Source organism: Semicossyphus pulcher, unplaced genomic scaffold (genome assembly GCF_022749685.1).
Source record: "Semicossyphus pulcher isolate SPU_LCO1_2020_fin unplaced genomic scaffold, fSemPul1.0.p SCAF_25, whole genome shotgun sequence".
NCBI classification, from domain to species: Eukaryota; Metazoa; Chordata; class Actinopteri; order Labriformes; family Labridae; genus Semicossyphus; species Semicossyphus pulcher.
The window spans coordinates 887,379-905,465 of NW_027211699.1; the positions used below are offsets into that span (position 1 = coordinate 887,379).

At 42.5% G+C, this 18,087-nt stretch overlaps 1 protein-coding gene across 2 annotated transcripts; it reads right to left on the bottom strand.

The window, feature by feature from the left end:
• Positions 1-2,035: 2,035 nt before the first annotated feature.
• On the bottom strand, positions 2,036-10,392 carry LOC138604051 (alpha-2,8-sialyltransferase 8F-like). 2 transcript variants are annotated; one of them, XM_069675882.1, is made up of 7 exons: positions 9,729-10,392; positions 8,661-8,735; positions 8,452-8,526; positions 6,707-6,851; positions 3,893-4,005; positions 3,708-3,800; positions 2,036-3,626 (listed from the first exon to the last, which is right to left on the bottom strand). In XM_069675882.1, exons 1-7 carry the CDS (start codon positions 9,809-9,811, stop codon positions 3,149-3,151), a joined length of 1,062 nt encoding a protein of 353 aa, XP_069531983.1. In that variant the 5' UTR covers positions 9,812-10,392; the 3' UTR covers positions 2,036-3,148. The 2 variants fall into 2 exon arrangements, with proteins under 2 accessions (XP_069531983.1, XP_069531982.1); XM_069675881.1 differs by having other exon boundaries at positions 9,711-10,392.
• Positions 10,393-18,087: the final 7,695 nt, after the last annotated feature.

The following is an 18,087-nucleotide window of genomic DNA, read 5'->3' on the forward strand; positions in this document are numbered from 1 at the left end:
GCGATGGCTGCGGGGCAGGGAGAGGAGGCCAGTTTTCTGAGAAGGATACCGATGAAGGGGATGAACACCTTGGACGTTTACCCTGGGACATCAGTGGGCTAGTTGGAGGGATGTGACGCTTTCTGTGTCGGGAGTTTGGCAGGGCTGATTTCTCAGGAGCAGTGCGTGAGCATGTAGCCGGTAGCTCAGTTAACTTCTCCAGGGGGGTGAAGAAATTGGACAACGGGATGGAATTGTCGTCACATTCTTCCATGTCAGGGGAAAACAAGGGGAGAGAGACCGGTCTCCCCTTCCTAACAACGGTCGCCCAGGAGGAAGAGGGAGCATCCGATGTGCCGTGGACAGCGTTGGCCGAGCTGGGGCCATCCTGCTGCAGCGCTTCCACCCGGGCGAGGAGCGAGGATTGGCGCTGGAGGACATCATCCAGGAGGGTCGCAATGGAGCGTAGCTCTGACTTCAAGCTGGACAGCTCATGATCCTCCGGGGTGAGTGGGGACATTCTTGGGATGTTATCCGTCCCGCGGGCCTTGAGTTTGTGACCCCGAAAAAACAGCAAGGATCCCGCACGCCGACGTGTTCAACAGCAGAACAACTTCTCTGTGTTGGACCGAGGTCAACGTTCGTTTGTTTGTGGAACAGACACTTGACAGCAGTCACTGAGATATGAGGACGTGCTATGGGGACACTTAAAGACCCCATCTGCTCAGAGTATTTGTGACTGGCAGCTTGGCCTTACATCTCAAAAACTATTCTAGGTTATGCTGCTCAGACTTGTTTGTTTGTGGGGTTAATAAAGAATTCGGGCAGCTATCCAGGTCAGAGGAATTACCCTGTGGCATAGTTATGTATTTGTGTCTAAATTTGAGATATATTTCACTTGACAGTAACAATATGCATTTTCCAGTTTAGGATTGAGACACACTTTGGAACTAAAAGCCCTCAGAGAGAGAGAGAGAGAGAGAGAGAGAGAGGGGCAACAGGCAGAGGAGGATAAAACAAATGTACTTACCTACGCTTTTGATTGGTGGAGATCGGGGGTCACTCACAGTCCCGGGTCAGTCACACAGGCTGATGTTGTGTCACAGGAAACAGACGAGATGCCACCTTAGCTCACGTCAGTCGTTTGTTTGTCACTTTGGCGGTTCATTCAGTGACAGTTGAACTTCAGCTCATCAGCTCTTCAGCAGATGACAGAACAAACCAGTCTGTCAGGCTTTCAATGACATTAATGCATGACGAGCTAAATGTTTGTTCCAATTAGCCTCTGAATTAAATTGTCCTTGATAATATTTGTTCAGTCACACTGAACAAACAGAAATATTGAGAGATCATTCAGTGCCTGTAAGGATTGTGTCCTCACTCTCTTTTTTTCCTTTTTGTGTCTGTTGTCATTTGCGAGTTCACAGACGAACTGCCTGGAGAAGAAACATCAAGGATGGAAATGGAGAGTATGTTTTGGTGATCCTCTGAATAAAACACTTTCCCTGGAGAGACTAGCCAGTGGGAATTTCTGGGATGGCAACTTGTGGCAGCAGGCTATTTTCTCTAAAATGAAACAAACAATTCAGCCTATTTATGGACTAATTAGCCTAATTAATGGCTTTAATTCAGTCCTTGAAAGCATCATCCACTTTGCTTGTCTGGTACATTTGATAACAGTTGGTCGCCCTGCAGCAGGACACGCAGGAGAGACTTAGTGAAGTGGAAGGTGAAGTAATGTAAAGGATACTTACATCACAACTGTATCAGAAAAAGTCCAAATGATGAATAGAAAAATGATTATGGATTCATACAATACACTACTCCAGCACAATGTTTTGTGAGATGTAACAAATGTGAAAAGAATCAAAAGAAGTATGCACATAAAAGGGCTGTGCTAATAAATCAGTGAATCATACGTTGTTCCATCCATAAAACTAACACAAAGTACAAACTGTGCCCCAAGAACCAGCCAAATGTGGCATTTGTTAGTAGAAATTCTGCATTCTAAGGACAAATCTTGGCAGGTTTTGGGAACTCAAAGGCTAAAGGACACTAAATCATGTAAGCCGAGATGTCTGGGATAAAGCTTTCGCATTCTGGATAGAAGTAGAAATAAATTCCACCCCAGCCACCGATACCACACAAAGATCTGTTTCTAATAAATATTTATTCCTCGATTCACTGTAATTTTCCCTCTCGCCTCTTTGTGTTGTTCACAAAACAAAATCACAAAAATGTTTCTGAAGTTTGCTCACAAAGAGTTCTCAAGGTTGGTCGTCTACAGCTTGTTCATTATTTATATCACTGTTAAGACTTTACAAATGTCAGCATGAAAAGCAATACTCCCAGTTGCAATAAATCCACCCGAGACTTGATGCAGACACAAAGGAAGGTTACCCAAAAAAAATTCACCCTAAATGCACAATTCACAATCATTATATCACCTTAGATCAGAGTCAGTTAACTTGATTTAGCATTTACATTTACTTAGAAAGTACTTGTTTCCTCGGTGACTGTACCATTTTTTTTTTACTAGTGTTGCTATTCCTGTTTCTTTCTATTGCGTCTCTGCCCACAGAGGGCGGCCATGATGGGTTGTAGGTGATGCTCCTGGGACACGACCCCTGCAAATCCAGCAGAATCAGTGTCATAGAGTGAGAACAAGAGTGCAGAAATCATCTTTCACAACCAGCACCAGCGTTCTTTTTTTTTAACAATGTGTGAAAAAATGCACCAAACATTTCCCGTCAACAAGTGATAAGTGTTTGATGAGCTTTTCAACCACAACATTCAGCGTGCTGCTGTTTTAGCAAGACAGTCTTCATGTAAAGGAGGTATTTGAGTAACTTCGAAATACATTCAGTTTGTTTGAAAAGCTCCTGGTCAGTTATATATATCATTAGTAACTGATTTATATAAGGCACTACATTGTAGACCTAAGCCTCACAAAGGATTTCCCATTCAAATCAAGTCCCTCCAGACTCCAGCTGGAACACGTGTGGTAATAAATACAGTCAGTTTTATAGAGTCATGTTTGCTGCATTTTAGTTTCAGTGCAAATGTGACACACAATTTGTGTCATCAGCCATTCATTTAAAAATATTTAAAAGACTTCATGAGAGACTGGCTTAAAAAAAGGCACTTTTCTTCTGTTCTGTCCCAGGGTCTACTTTTTCCTAGGGCGACAATCTTCCAAGTGAAGCTTTAGCACTCCCTGACTGTGCAGCCGCAGCAAGAGTTCAAACTCAGCCGGCATGGCGTGGAATTTTGTTTTAGTTTGTCTGTCATCGTAGTAGTGGTTTGTAAGGGTGAAGAGTCCATGTGGGTGATTACTGAAGGGCCAGAACCCATACAGGTGCACATTTCCGCAGAGCTCCAGCGCCAGGCTAGCCATGATGATACCGGTGCTGAGGCGCACTGCTCGCAGGCCTTGGCCGCGCCAGAAGACGGCCAGGCTGTGAAGGTACTCAGGGTTGAAGAAGACCGGCCGCATGGGGCTTCCAAAGTCCTCCATGGTGTAAGCGGCCCGAAGAGACACAGGAGTGTTGTGGCCATAGGAGAAGGCTGGAAGGAGCAGCAGGGAGTTGCCGTAAGTACGCATATTATCCACAAACGGACGGCGACGCCCCATCAGAGACCCGTACCTGAAAATAAACAGCAGATGTGAAGCAACAACAGCAACGAAATAACATTTAAAGTGACGGTGCGGTGAGATTCATCCTCACTTCTCAAGTAGGATGCTTGGGTTTGCTGTCACGAGGTCCGTCTTAATGCCCACATGTTTCTCGTAACCATTTTCCAAAGGAGGTAGGTTGCATCTGAACAAAAAAACAACAACATTTCACTAGACATTGATCGAATTCTGTTGGTTAACATGTTCATCAGTCTCTCAGTAAACCACCTCTCTCACCTGATGACAAACTGAGCTGAATCAATCGTCTCTCCACAGCCGCTGTCAGTCAGGATCCCTCCGTTCCCAACAACAGCACACGTGTCCCATGTTTTATTTGAGAAAGGATGCTCCTGGAATCACCACCAATGGAAAAAGTATTACTAAACAATCACTTATACTGATGATAATGTCCTCTCTGTTTGAAATCTAGTGCTGGATCTCATTTGCAAATGTTTCCGCATCACTTGACTCACTCTTCCCAAATCCCCTGCAGTATACAGTAGAGTTATAGTATGTAGCAGCTGTTTACGGCTGATATTTAACATCTGTGAACTACAGATAACTTTTGTCAGTACACTTAAAGGGAAGTAGTCTGTCAGTTCAATAATTTACACAATGTAATTTGAATTCTGTGAGCACCTTTATTGCATCCTTTTTTTGTACTGTGGTTTGCTTTGTCCCAGGACAAGGGGTATAGCTCAGTGGTAAAGCATTTTTCTGCAGTTCACGAGGCCCCTGGTTCAATTCTGAGTGACCACTGGAAAACCTCAAGAGTTTAAATTCAATATCTAATTGGGCTCAACACTTTATTCAAATTCGCACATAATCATAACATTTTCAGATGAAACAGTCAATCTGCTTAATAATTATGACTTATCGCATCGTGTCAGCCTGAGGCGAGGTGATCACTTTCTGGGATTAAACATAAAAAAACAAAAACACCACTTCACCAGATAGTTGTGGAAAGAGTTGAAACTTTACTGATGCATTTGCTGTTAATCTAGCGCCACCAGCAGGTCAGCTTTTAAACCTATTCTAGTAGGGATGCACGATATTGGATTTTTTGGCGATATCCACTATGCCAATATTTTCCGACCCTTTTTGTCGATTGCCGATTTCGATACCGATATATCAGGCACCTGTTTTTTCCACCTAATTGCAAAGAACATCAAGTCTCCCCTGTAGTGGAATTGATATCTTGCCTACTCTTATTGTAGTGGCCAAAAACTGCCATACCGTAGACATCTTCGCACCCTTTGCACCCTTCTTCATGCTTGACGGAAGAGGCGTTGTACAAAAGGTCACGTGTTTGATCACTCACTCATCCCCCCGAAACACGGCACCTACTACAGAGACATCAGTGATCGCTGACAGACCCTTTTTATCGTGTGTGCGTCCATGAATATGTAAGTAAGTTTTGCACTGATGTGTATGTGACACTCTCTTAGTGTCGGCTTTGGCCGCGAGTGTATTTTCAGCGTGTTTGATGTTGCGAAGTCCGGTAAAATGACGAGACGTGAGCTAACTGTTAGCTAGTTAAGAGTTGTGAACGTTGTTTATTGTATTGTTGAGGTGTATTGTTGATAAGTTAATGTCGTAGCATTAAGTCAAGCTTTTTTAAGGAATCATCGAGCATTTAGGCATAACTAAAGCGTTGTTTTATGGGTGGAAATTATCTGCAGAAAATTGACAAATCTGCCGATGCTGATATGTCACTGTCAAGCCATTATCTGTAGTTACCGATAACGTGCCGATAATATAGTGCATCCCTATATTCTGGGAATTATTTCGACTGGCACCATGTGTGCACAGACATTCATGGTTTCAAGATACTAAATTCTGCTAGGAGTTTGATCCCTTTCATCTTGCACCACCATAAAGTTCATGAAAGTGCCTTTTCATGAAACTTACTTTTCTGTGTTTAGTGCTAATTAGCAAATGTTAGCATGCTAACACACTAAAGCTGTGTCCCAAACCAGGGGCCGTAGCCTTCGAAGGAGGCGGTCCACGGAGGATGCGTCATTCATCGGACCGTTAAAGCTGAACGGAAATGAGACGGTCTGGTCTATGGAGGATTACCCTTGTGTCACCAAACACCGCTCCTGTCGCTTAGCAATAGGTTGCTAGCGGGCTAACTAGCTAGCATAACTGACATCGAGTAAGTTAACATATGAGTTCAAAGATAATTTGTTTCTAGGGCCCTTTTGTTTTTTTAAACATATGTAACGCTATCTATTGTCTATTGACTGAGTTGAAAAATGTACTAACATTTAAAAGTGTATTCCTCGGTCACGTAAGAGTCTGCCAATCTCGTTTAAATTGGTGCGCAATGCATCCCGGGATACTTTGGGCCGTGAAGGATGCACCCGATGGATCCTTCGCGGCCTGGGAAAAGGAAGACACATTTGTCGGCCGCATCTGAAGGAGGAGACTTCAATTTGAGACAGCCTTCGACGCGCTTCTGTGACGCAACTGGCCTCCAAATGCGGCCTTCGAAAGCTGCAGCCCCTAGACTGGGACACAGCTTAAGTAAGATGGTTCAATGGTTAACAACACCTAAATCTACCGATGTCTTTTGATTACATAGCTGCCTTGTCGTATTTTCATTCTTTAATTATTAAAGATATCATACGGTATTTGCTATTTTCAAGGTCTTTAATTGCTGTAATAGGTTTAATGCTGTCGGCTTAAAACTTTTGCATCCCATATCCCTGGGGGTAACGCTCAGTGGTATAGCACTGGACTGCAGAACAAGAAGTCCTTAGGTCAAATCTGAGTGCCCCTTGACAGATAAAAAAATAAACATAACACTGTGTAGTCCCTTATATTAACCAATACGTGAGTAAAAAAGTTTAAAAGAAAAAAGCTATATTAAATCTGACAAAGCAAGGTCACAAACTGCTTTGACAATAAAAATATTAAGTACAGTAGTAAGAATAGACACGTGAAAGCAAACAGGGAAATCATCTTTGTGAAAACCCCTTTAAGGAACAATCGAGACACCAAACCAGCAACAGATGTTGAGGTTATATTCATGTGTGACAAACATACCTTTGCAAATGTGCTGAAAATCTCTGGGGTCACCTGGAGGCTCCTCCTCTTTTCCCCATCGTACACAAGCTTATGTCCCACTGGAGTGTTGGCCTGGGTAATGATGGCCTTGTCAAAACCATGACACTTGCTGTTCAGCTGAGATCTGTGGAAACACAAGGACTTTGTCAAAGGATGTGCAAGTGGGTCAGGAGTGTTGATGCTGATGCAGATGGGCAGTTTATTCAATTAAAAGTTCTTTCACATGAGAATTTAACATTAAGATTTAACTCTAAGAGTGAGAGTAGTCGTGGTACCTTCAGGTGAAGTCCCTCTGTTTTACCATAATTCACATGACTTTACGAGGTGTTATATTTAGACCATGTGGTTCACATGTTCATGTAAGTTCCTCTACTTTAATCCACATTTCTATTTCCACTTCTCCTTCACTACGTCTTTAACTCTTCTTCCATATAAAAACACTACCTACACCTACACAGCCTTGGATTTTCTTTAAACATTCACTCAGCAGTTTAAAGTCGTCTCAATCATGTTTCAAAGACAGACTTAATAGGATGACTCAATCAGTTTCAGCTAAGTGTGAAACTCAGGCGAGTGCACCCTGGCTCATCTTTTCTGAGCTTGTTATGAAGTTAAAACATACAGGAAGGAAATTTAATCATTACAAGTTATTGTAGAACACAGACTGTAGTCACTACTTTGGGTTTCTCTGAGAGCTCCCCAGCAACAATAGTAAACGGTTACAGCTACACTAGCTAGAAATCAGAAATCTACGTCCCCTCTTCCTTTACAGCATTTCTTCTCATTATGTGGAGGAGATTGGAATCTCCTCATCTGAATCATAATGTAAATTTGTTAAGATTTGGGCTCCCTTTTGTGATTATGTCACAAAGCAAACAGACCCAGCTGCTACTAAGTAAGATTTGTTGCTTTGCACTGGCAGACTCAGGCTGTCTGAGGGCTGGGGGCGGAGATAAATAAAGGGGCACCAGCTGCATGCTGCTGGGCACCAAAACCCTGAAAGTTCCAAACACATGTTAAGATTAAAATTGTTTTATTATTAAAATCAGATTTTAAACTGTTTAACCATGTAGAGGCCTGTAAAAGGTCAATTTACTTATTTTAAGGGCACCCTGCAACAAGAGCACTTTTTACATCGCAATTCCGCCACAGTGCTGAAACGAAGCTCTGTCGTTATGCCGCCTTTGCCATTTTCCATTGGACCAAGCAACGCCGGCTGAAGCCGCCCCAGTGTGTATTTTTATACACCGTTACAGCGTCGCAGAAGCAAAACGTGCGCAAGGTGTAAACAAAGAGCACATGCTTCACATACACACACGCCGCTGTTCCACCCTGCCGTCGCCGCTGTTTAAACTGACGCCATTACGCCTCTGTTACTGCCTCAGAGGCGGAGCGATTTCGCCCCAGCATGTTTTACAGAGAAGACGAGGCGTAACAGAGGCTTAATAATCCCACCTTGAGCTGGCAGTGTAAGAGGGGCTAAGGTTTCTTTACATTGGGCTACCTTATTGTGCACCCTGTCATATTTTATTGGCCGTGGGGGCTTCCAAGAGATAACTTTTGACCTCAAGTCCCACCACCTATCGAGCATGGCTTAATGTACAGTATGTACAGTGTGTGTGTGTGTGTGTGTGTGTGTGTGTGTGTGTGTGTGTCTATACATATGTTGTTTGTTTTTTGTTGTTTTAAAAGTAAATAACAATAAAAAAAAGATGTTTTTTTACCTGAATTTTTGGTAAGTGTTCTCCCGCTTCTTCCAGGTTTGAGAGTAACGCTGCATTACTTTCTCGATGACCTCCCTGTAACACACACGCACAAACACACACATCCAAATACACAACCAGGTGAGTAATCCCTGCATATCGCTGACAGGCCTTGAGCTTATGAAGGAGCAAACAAAAAGGTAACTACAGGAGACAGTGTTCATACTCACTTGCAGCCTTTGCAGAGGTCAGAGGTCTTCGGGGTGCTTTTCTTCTGAGGGACCGGTTTGCGAGGGTCCACATTGCTGCGGAGGAAAACAAAGAGAAACAGGACAGATGTGTTACATGCAGAAGCCAGGCGAGGGATAGATAATCTAATCAGGGGCGAAGCTCAAAATTCTGGACCCTGTATTTAGACATTGGCTATGAACCACTCCCCGCATACATCTATTAATAGTAACTATTTATGATGGACCCTCCTCACAGAGATGCACAGAGATAGCCAACACAGAGATAACTCTTGAATGTAAAGGCTATACTAGACCCTGTTTTGAATGTGCTGTATTGTTTGTTCCCTTGCACATGCTCATTACGTGCAGAAATCCTCATATAGAATCATCTTAGTGAGCACCTAACCAGGAAACGCTTTCATAAAACCAACTTTATGATCCTGTATGAATTTCAAGCTACAACTAAAGCTAATAGAGTAATTGTACAAGTAATACGTTCTGCCCTGTAAATGTGTCAGCTCCGTACACCATAAATGAACAACCAGTGTACAAACTCACCGCCAGAGACCTTTGCTACGTTGCTACATTCATCTGCAGACTTGTGTGCGTGTTGAAATGACTGTGGTCTGCGGAGTGTGCTGCTTTTGCATCATCAACTTCTGTTCCTGTTTATAGTTTCTGAAAAGGGCTTTAAAAAACTCCGATCGAGGGACGCCTGACTCTTAGTCTTCATGCAGTCTTGAGATGTGTGTCCCTGGGACAACCTCTGACAGATTATTAAGTGTCAGACTGTGTTCCTGTTTCTACAAGTCTCAATGGCTGATTGATTGAGACCATGGCACATTTTAACACATAAAGGTTAATTAAATTTCCAACTTTTTCTGCTACTAACGTCAGTCTTTAACCAAGCTTAGTATTGTGGTGTGAGTGCTAAATCAGCTCTGCATCTCCTGCAACTTTTGTCATCCATAAATCTGCCATAACACTAAAACTTGCCCAACTGGAACGAAGAGACAGTAAATGTGTGTGTGTATGTAGCTCCACACTTACTTGCTGTCGAACACGTACCAGATGAGAGTTGTCAGCAGGCTCCCCAAAAACAGGAGAGTGATCACCAGAGAGAAGAGTGACTTCGAGAGCTGTCCCCTCATACCTCTCTCTCCTCCGGCTAACCTCACCCGCTAGCCCCCCTCACCTTCTGTCTCCCCCTTTCTCTGCCGTTGCTCAACACTCGGCCGTTATCTGCTCTTTGTCACTCCCCCCCTTCTGTTTTTTTGTTCCCTCTCTCCTACACGTCTCGCTCTCCCCACTCACACACACTCTCTCTCTCTCTTCTACTGTTAATCGTTTGCCTCTCTGCTCTCTTAACTTTTTCTTTTACCTCCCTCCTCCTCCTCCTCTCACTCTTCCTGTCTGTCTACTTTGAGTCAGAGTTTCTCTCTGAGCACACACTTCTTTTTTGCTGCCCTCCTGTTCAGGCAAGTCCCCTTGTCTTCTGTGCACCTCTTTCTTTCCTCTCTTCCTGTTTGTGTCCCGGTCAGCTGAGATTTAAACAGATCTTTTTCTGCTCCACATCCTTCTTCTTCAATCTTGTCTCTGAGGTAAGAAAACCCATCTTCTTTCCTCTGTCGCTCCCTCTTTTTCTCTCATGTGTCCTCACAGCACAATGCTACTTTCCACTGAAGTCCCAAAGCTGGAGCTCCTTCTGCTCTGTTCTCCGCCCCCTATCCGGAGCCCCAGCCTTCCCTCTCTGCTTTCCCCTCCCTCCCCCAAGCCATCCTCCGCCCACACCCCTTAAGCCACCTTCCCCTTTGCAGTAACATGAGTGCCCAGGACTGAATTAGCCCACAGTTTGCCTCTTGAATAGTGTGTGTGTGTCAGGAAAGAAGTTCAAACCCAATGAGGGAGAAGAGCAGGGCAGCGAAGGACAGAAGCTTCCCGTCCAATCAGAGCACCTCTTAAAGTGACCAGTACATGCACAAGCTTCTTTTATTCCGCTGTCAAACTTTGCCAGCTGTATAAGCTCTTGTGTGTATCCTCTTACAATAAAAGTGAGGGAGTCTGAGAGGTGGGAGGGAGCATTTGGGGCCCGAGGAAGGGGAGACATGGTACAACCTGAAATGCAGCAGCCGGCGGAAATGAGAAGAGGTATAGACAGAGAGAGATAAAAAACAGACGAGTGGTGAGTTCTGAAATATAATGACTACGTGGGATTCATTTCACAGTGAAAAAAAACATCCACAAACGGATGACCACGCCCTGCCTTCCTGCATTTATCCCTGATGATTCGAGTTTCCAGTGGAAAACTCCACGCTGAGCTCCTTGCAATGAAGTAATTACGCCGGGTAGCTACATGCTGAGTAAGCTGAGTTCTGCAACACAGCAACCCCCTCCCACCGCCCCAAGTGCTGAAATCCAAAACAAAGGAGCTCTTGGAAAGTTTTTGATTTTGGCAGACTGCGGGCTTTGCAGGAGACTTGTTGGGGTTGTTTCAGGCTGCTTGGCTGTGACCAGACGGAGACGTGGGCTAAATCAATACAGATGGTTGTGCAACTAATAAAATCAGGCTTATGCGGCCGATAGAGTCGGGAGAGAGGGTTGTTAGGAAAGTAAAAGCTTCACTTAACCTGCTTTTTACCTCAAGCACACATTCATGTAATGGTTCATTGACCCAAGAGAGGATCTGGTGACCGCAGTGAGCAGCCTCACAAAGGGAATGTGTGCTATGTGTCAACGCTACAGGTTTTATTTGCTATAGTATGCAAGTAAGTACTCTAAACATCTGGAATCTCTTCATATTCTTTGACCTCTGACCTTATCTGTTGCCCTTCCTGAGGTTTCGTCCATTTTGACACCATAAAAGAATCAAATCGACTTGACTTTCTGGGGTGGAAACAAAGAATGAATCACTCTTCTATGTTTCTCCCGGATGTGTCCCGATCAGACGAGCGATTTCAAAAAAAAAAAAAATCCATCCTGAGAGTCATGCCTCTGGGAAGAAATAGACACATGCCTGACCTTTCTTGTATCATGAGACATAGGCAGGAATGTGGAGACAAATATGTGGAATAAAAAGGTTTTCTCAGGCATGGAAATGCCATAATTATAAGGAGGCAGTAAAAGGGAGCCACTGCCCTGGAATAATTGTAGCACACCTTCTCTGGAGGTCTGCTAAATCCAATATCCAGACCTCTCATCTGGTTTCCTTTGATCACCGGCCATCCTGCAGCCTCCCACACTCACTAGCTTACAGGCGATGTCATTTACATCCTCTCTGTGAGCTATTTAACCACATTAAAGCCAAAGAAGTCATTTTTCAACATCATGTCCATAATCTTGTAACAAGACAGATTTTTCAGCATTGTGCAGCTCTCTGTGCGCCCGTAGGATGCCCTCAGGCTCTTTTACTCAGCATCATGACTCACGCTGGAATTATCATCTCACTGATGGATGACTGTGTAATTAGGAGCCGAGCTTTTGTGATTCATCTGTTATTCAGCAGTGTCAAGAGTCAACGCAAAGATGACAACGTTATTCAAATCGGGGAGGATGAGAGGATGTGTTTGCGTGTGAAGTGGCCAACCAGTACTCCTTTGGAAACATGTTTGCATAGTTCTCGTGTGTGTGAGTCCCAGCTGACCCTCCGCAGCTGCTCTTGACAGGAAGTCTGAACGCAGCGTGCTTCGGGGTGGCATGCAATAAAGGAGGAGGAGGAGAAGTACTCTAAAGAGCCCATGTGACATCACCACAAGGCAGACGGACAGACAATGGTCTCATTTTCATCCAAACAGCCCCCAATAAAAGCAACCCCCTCCTCCTCCTTTACTCTGTATCTTCAGCTGGGATGAGGCTGCTGGTTTGTTTCCAGGACCATCCATGACGTGAACACATGAGAGACAGGATGTGAAGCATCTCAATGTCTCCTGACGACGGGGGTTCCCCTGAAAGCACCACAAACTTCCTGTTAGACTTTGCTGGTATTTTTTTAAATACATATTAGGCAGGTATACTTCCTGTCATTGTCTTACGTCTTCTTTTCTTTGGCAAATCAAGAGTTTACACCTGGCAACCCAGTGAGCGGAAGTGAGACAGACCTTTAGTTAAAGATATAATCTTGAAACTTTTCTTCGCTGACAGTCGCTTTCCTCTTTAGACTGTTTGCCTTCATCTAAGCGTCAAATTTGTTTCTTTTTCTTTGGATTTTCACTTATTTTTGAAGTTGTATCTGTAGTCATCGATCTTTTCTTTGTTTGTTCAGCCATAGTAGATTACTGTTTACTCGCAACACAAGCAGAGAGCGGAAAAGCAGCCGCTTAGCTCCACCCAACCACTGCTGGGTGATGGAAAACGCGTCACTAACTGGGCGAATGTCAACACAGACACCCAGTCCATAATACTGCAAATGCAAAGGCTTTCATCAGTGGGCCATAGGCTCAGTCACCATTGTGTTACCTCATTCTGCGACAGATAGTGACTTAAAAGACATTTATTTATGTGAAAATCTTCAAGATTATATAGTATATTGAAAAGTGAAGGGGACCGAGCACTGACCCTTGAGGCACCCCTGTGGATAAGCTGTGGGGTTTGGACACTTCTCCTTTCCAAGATAAAAACCACCACTTAAGCATGTACACGACCAAGTCAGTAAAGAGGTATGGCTTTGTCCACAGGGGGCGCCAAAATCAACACAAACCGAAAGTTCCTCACAGGAGCTTTAAGTTAAGTGACAAAATGAATCAAAGAAACATCACTCTTAGTATTAAGGTGCTATTCAGCCAAATGTACCGGAAACTTTTAGTTTCAGGAACTAAATGGTTCCTGTGGCCCATTGTTGTCTGCGGTTCCACAGCGGCCTAAAGTGTGTAGTGTGACTTTCTGTGAATGACAGCGAAAACAGATGAAGTAAGAGGACACTAAGTTTATATGTGGATGTTTTTCGAGCTGGCGAGAGGCTGAGGACTAAAAATAACTCAAGGTCTGGAAATAGATTATGATGCAGTTACAGCTTTGTGTGCTCACAGACGTGTTTTCAAAAGTAATCAAAGCATCACGAATGTAAATCAAATGAGGGGTTTTTCCTCATTTGATTTCAACTTCCCTCATGTTGCCTCCTCACAACACAAGGAGCAAAAAAACAAAAGATACAAAGAAAAATGTGGCTTTCATTAGGAGGAACTAACAAAGGGGAACTGCAGCAACAGACATGTCAATCATTGACTTATGTGTGAATTCAACTCTTTATTTGTCTGCCCTATACACATCCTGCACACAACCACTGCATATGGCACTGCAATTTAGTACTCTATGGCAATTTAGGGATTTTTCACATGTCCATTGTTCCCCCTCAGGCGTTTTCATACTTTATTCAAATATTTGCTTTTTCATCTAGCAGAAGACAGGACATTTTAACCTCTGAGGATTCTTATGGAGCCCTAAAATGAACAGCATAGGGATATAATATAATATCTTCTGGTTCTACATTTTAAGTGGGAACATTTGGTGCATTTTATTGTTTCACGTCACAGTAAACAAGATAACTTTAGGTGTTGGACTGAACAGACACTTTAAAGATTAAATAAATTGCTAGTTGCACACCCACCATCACTTCTTCGGCCTCTTCAAATCCATGAACCATGTGGTCTTTAACACATGACCGTAGTATGTGGCTTAACCTTAAACCTTAAGACGTTATATGTGACTGTTTTGTGCATTATTACCAGCATTGACCTCTCATGAGCCCATCTGATGAGGCTTGACCTGTAAGCCTCCGGTTCAAGGAGATCTAATCATGAGATCGGGGACCTCTGAGTCACCTGATGGAGTCACTTTGTCGGCTTTATCAAACAGTCGTCTTCACCTTTCACAGCACTTGCGATGGCTGTCAGTGGGAGGTGTGATGGAAGACGCAGGCCGGAGGGGGGCAGTAATGCAGTCAGGTGGTTTAAGAACAGCTGATCCCAGTGAATTCCACAGCTGCTTATGATGAGGCCTGCTGCCCCCCCCCCCCCCCCCCCCCCCCCCCCCCCCGTGCCTGTGTGAACTATCAGTAACCTGCAGGTCTCATAAGCACTAAAACACACACTCTGCACAAACCTCTAAGATATACTGGGCACACATACACCGATTCAGAGGGGCACATGCATAATTTACACATCCTGCAGGGGCTGTAATGGACATGAGAGACCCTCCAATCCATTCTACCACCAATCGATGCTTAATGGCCCGACTGGAGGGGTGTAATAAGGGGTGCTGGTTTGTCTCAGTTGGTAGAGCACTGATCACAGGTTCGACTCCCGGTCTGGTGCATGTCTACTCTGTCCACTCTCTACTCCCCATGTTTCCTGTCTCTCGTCAGCTGTCCTATGGAATAAAGGCAAAATCCCCCCAAAAAATTACCTCAAAAAAAAAACGTGTGTAAGACACAAGAGCATTTTTATGGCATAATTTTTCATTTGTTTGTGTCTGTTTGTATCAGAGCATGTCTAAATGTCAGAACTAAAGTAACAGCAGCATTACAGCAGTGAAGAAACACTGCGTAATATGGAAATACTTAGTAAAAGTCATGCATGTGTAATTTTATCTAACTAGAATTACAAATTATAAGCATAATTTTAACCACCAAAAGTATCAATTATGCACAATGGCCCATTTAAATATGTTGTATTATTAGATTATAATTATTGATGCATTCATTTGTACATCTCAGGTTGGTAAATTTGCCTGTAAATTCCCCCCAGCATCAATAAAGTCGTACTTTTATCTTAAGCTACAATAATGCATCGTAACATATTTGTTGATTGTTTTAAATTATACATCAAATCTTCAAAGTAACTAAAGTTATTAAACACATGTAGTGCAGTAAAAACTACGATAATGGCCTCTGACATGAAGAGTAGAAGAAGTACGAAGAAGTTAAAAAGGGATACACTGAACTATGAACTACATACATCATAGCGAGAATATAACTTCCTGCAGCTCCGTCTCTAAGTTTCCTTTCTCAGAAAGTCTGACTGAAAGTGAGAAATTGCAAAAAACGCAGTTGCCTCAACGTCTCTGCAAGTTTTTTTCTGGAATGTTACATGCACAAATAAGTACAGGAAGTACTTTTTATTTCAATGTAAATTAAGAAAGGGCTCATTATTCATGTTAAAAGTGATGTATGAGTTGGACAAAGTCAAAGAAATCTGGTCTCCACAAGACCAAGATATCATTACTGTTAAATATATAACAACAATGTGACACAAAGAATATTAATTAACAGATTTCTGCCCTCTTTTTTTTGACACGCTATTATCCGTGGCTGTACACCCTTTGGATATTTAGATTCATCATACCAGCCACAACCACTAGAAGGCAGCAAACCTTTATTGACGCAGTATGTCTGGTATATCTCCAAATATTTTACAGATTTAATATTTCAGTCAAGCAATTGAAACAGAAGACTTATCCTTTCTCATAGGTAAAACTGGGCTCCGGACATGAGTCACTTGAGGTCAACACAGCATCTGGATAAAAAGTCAGAAGAAAGATTTAATTTCTCAGAAAGCAGGAAATCAAACTAATCAGAATCAGGGGGCGAAAGATAATTCTGCATGATCTGATAACAAAAAAGTATTTATGGACAAACAAAACTAAACATCTTACTGTGCTTTGTGACATAGGCGGCATTCAATTCAAATTTAACATTACAGATTACTGTCATGCAAAAACTATTAAATTACAACTGACAAAGATTGTCCCGTGTCCGTTTTCATGTGACAATGAGTTATTTCTGGTCTCGACTTATTTGTCTTGTTATCTCCTGAAAACAACGCTGGTTTCCCATTATAATGGATTAATTTGGCCCATTATCTCGAGATAACAAAGCCTGTTTTCTTGTGAATTTTCCAGCGATCTAGAAAACAAAACAACAGTTTTACATACTACAACATACCATGCTGCCATTGCCCACACTAATGGTCTAAGTTAAGCCTGTTTCTATGTTTGTTTTGTGCTTTTACAACTCTGGGGATACAAGTTCTGATCATCTGACGTTGGTCAGGTGTTGCAGCGTCATTATCTCGTGGTAAAGAAGTCCAGATCTCAAGAAAACGACCAGAAATAATCTACCTAAGGATGTCTGGGATTTGGTTCTTGGACAAGTGCAGTCATCGTCTATGTGTACACGTCATTCTTTAATTCAAGTTGTCCATCGAATACATTGGTCTAAGGCAAAACTATCTAAAATGAACCCTGACATTAGCCTCACTTGTGATAAATGTAAGAGTGCAGATGGTTCATTAATTCATATGTATTGGCTATAGCCCAGAACAATTTTGGAAACTGGTATTTAAAACTCTGTCCCAGGTCTTGAAATGCGTTATTGAACCCAATCCTTTGGTGGCTTTGTTTGGTGTTTCACCTGAGGAGTTAAATTTACCTGTTGCCAAACGTAATGCCCTTGCCTTCGCTTCTCTCCTAGCTCGCAGTGCTATACTACTCAAATGGAAGGAGCCTGTCCCATCCACACACTCCAGACGGCTTAGTGACTTGATGTCGTGCCTAAATCTTGAAAAGATAAGATACTCCATTCGCGGATCAGGGCAAAAGTTTTAAAGGTCTGGGGTTCCTTTCTCACATATTTTCAGAGGAGTGGACCTTTGACTGCCTTCTCTTGCTCCTTTGACTTCCTTCCTCACATTTTCTAAGTCAAGGCTTTATTATTCTATATGTAGCTTTCCAGTTGACAACTTTTGGGATGCAGAACTAGCTTTTCTTTCTTAACTATGTTAATTCTATTCAGTATGAGTATTTGTATATTTATGTGTGTGTATTTGAGTTTGTTTATGGGCAAGTATATGTAATTGCAATATATACACATGCACAATTTTATATTATCTAATTTTGTATATCTATATATATTTAGTTTTGTTTACTTTATTTATTTGTTTAACTATTTATTTATTTTCTTATTTGGCCAGTGGGGATTATGATGGGGAAGACGTGTGGCGGGAGTGTGAGGGGGGATTTAAAGTCTTAACTGTACTATATAAATATGTCATAATTGTATTGCCTCTAAAAATCCAATAAAAAGAACTTTGAAAAAAAGAAAAAAAAGAAATAACTCGTAATCACGGGAAAATGGAGTAAATATAATGTATGGATGCATGTCCGCTAAGAGCTTCCATACATTCCATCATGTTTGTGTACTACAGAAGCCCATAGCGGACATGCATTTATACATTTTATTTACTCCGTTTTCTCAAATAAATATTGCATTACAAGTGACAAAGTACCATTCCAACATATGTTTCTGTATTAATATTTGTACAGAAACATTTGACGAAACCATACGTCAGAATATAGTGGGGAAAAAACTTTGTTTACCCTCACGTTCAGACTTAGATCTACCACCAGAAGCTCTGTGGTTGTCATTTCTTGACATTTG

Coding starts and splice junctions, on each gene's coding strand:
- LOC138604051 (XM_069675881.1), bottom strand. CDS start 9,811: ATGAGGGGACAGCTCTCGAAGTCACTCTTCTCTCTGGTGATCACTCTC. Junction 3,801..3,892: donor TCAGCTCAGTTTGTCATCAG/GTGAGAGAGGTG, acceptor TTTTTTGTTCAG/ATGCAACCTACCTCCTTTGG. Junction 3,627..3,707: donor CCAAGCATCCTACTTGAGAA/GTGAGGATGAAT, acceptor GTTTATTTTCAG/GTACGGGTCTCTGATGGGGC.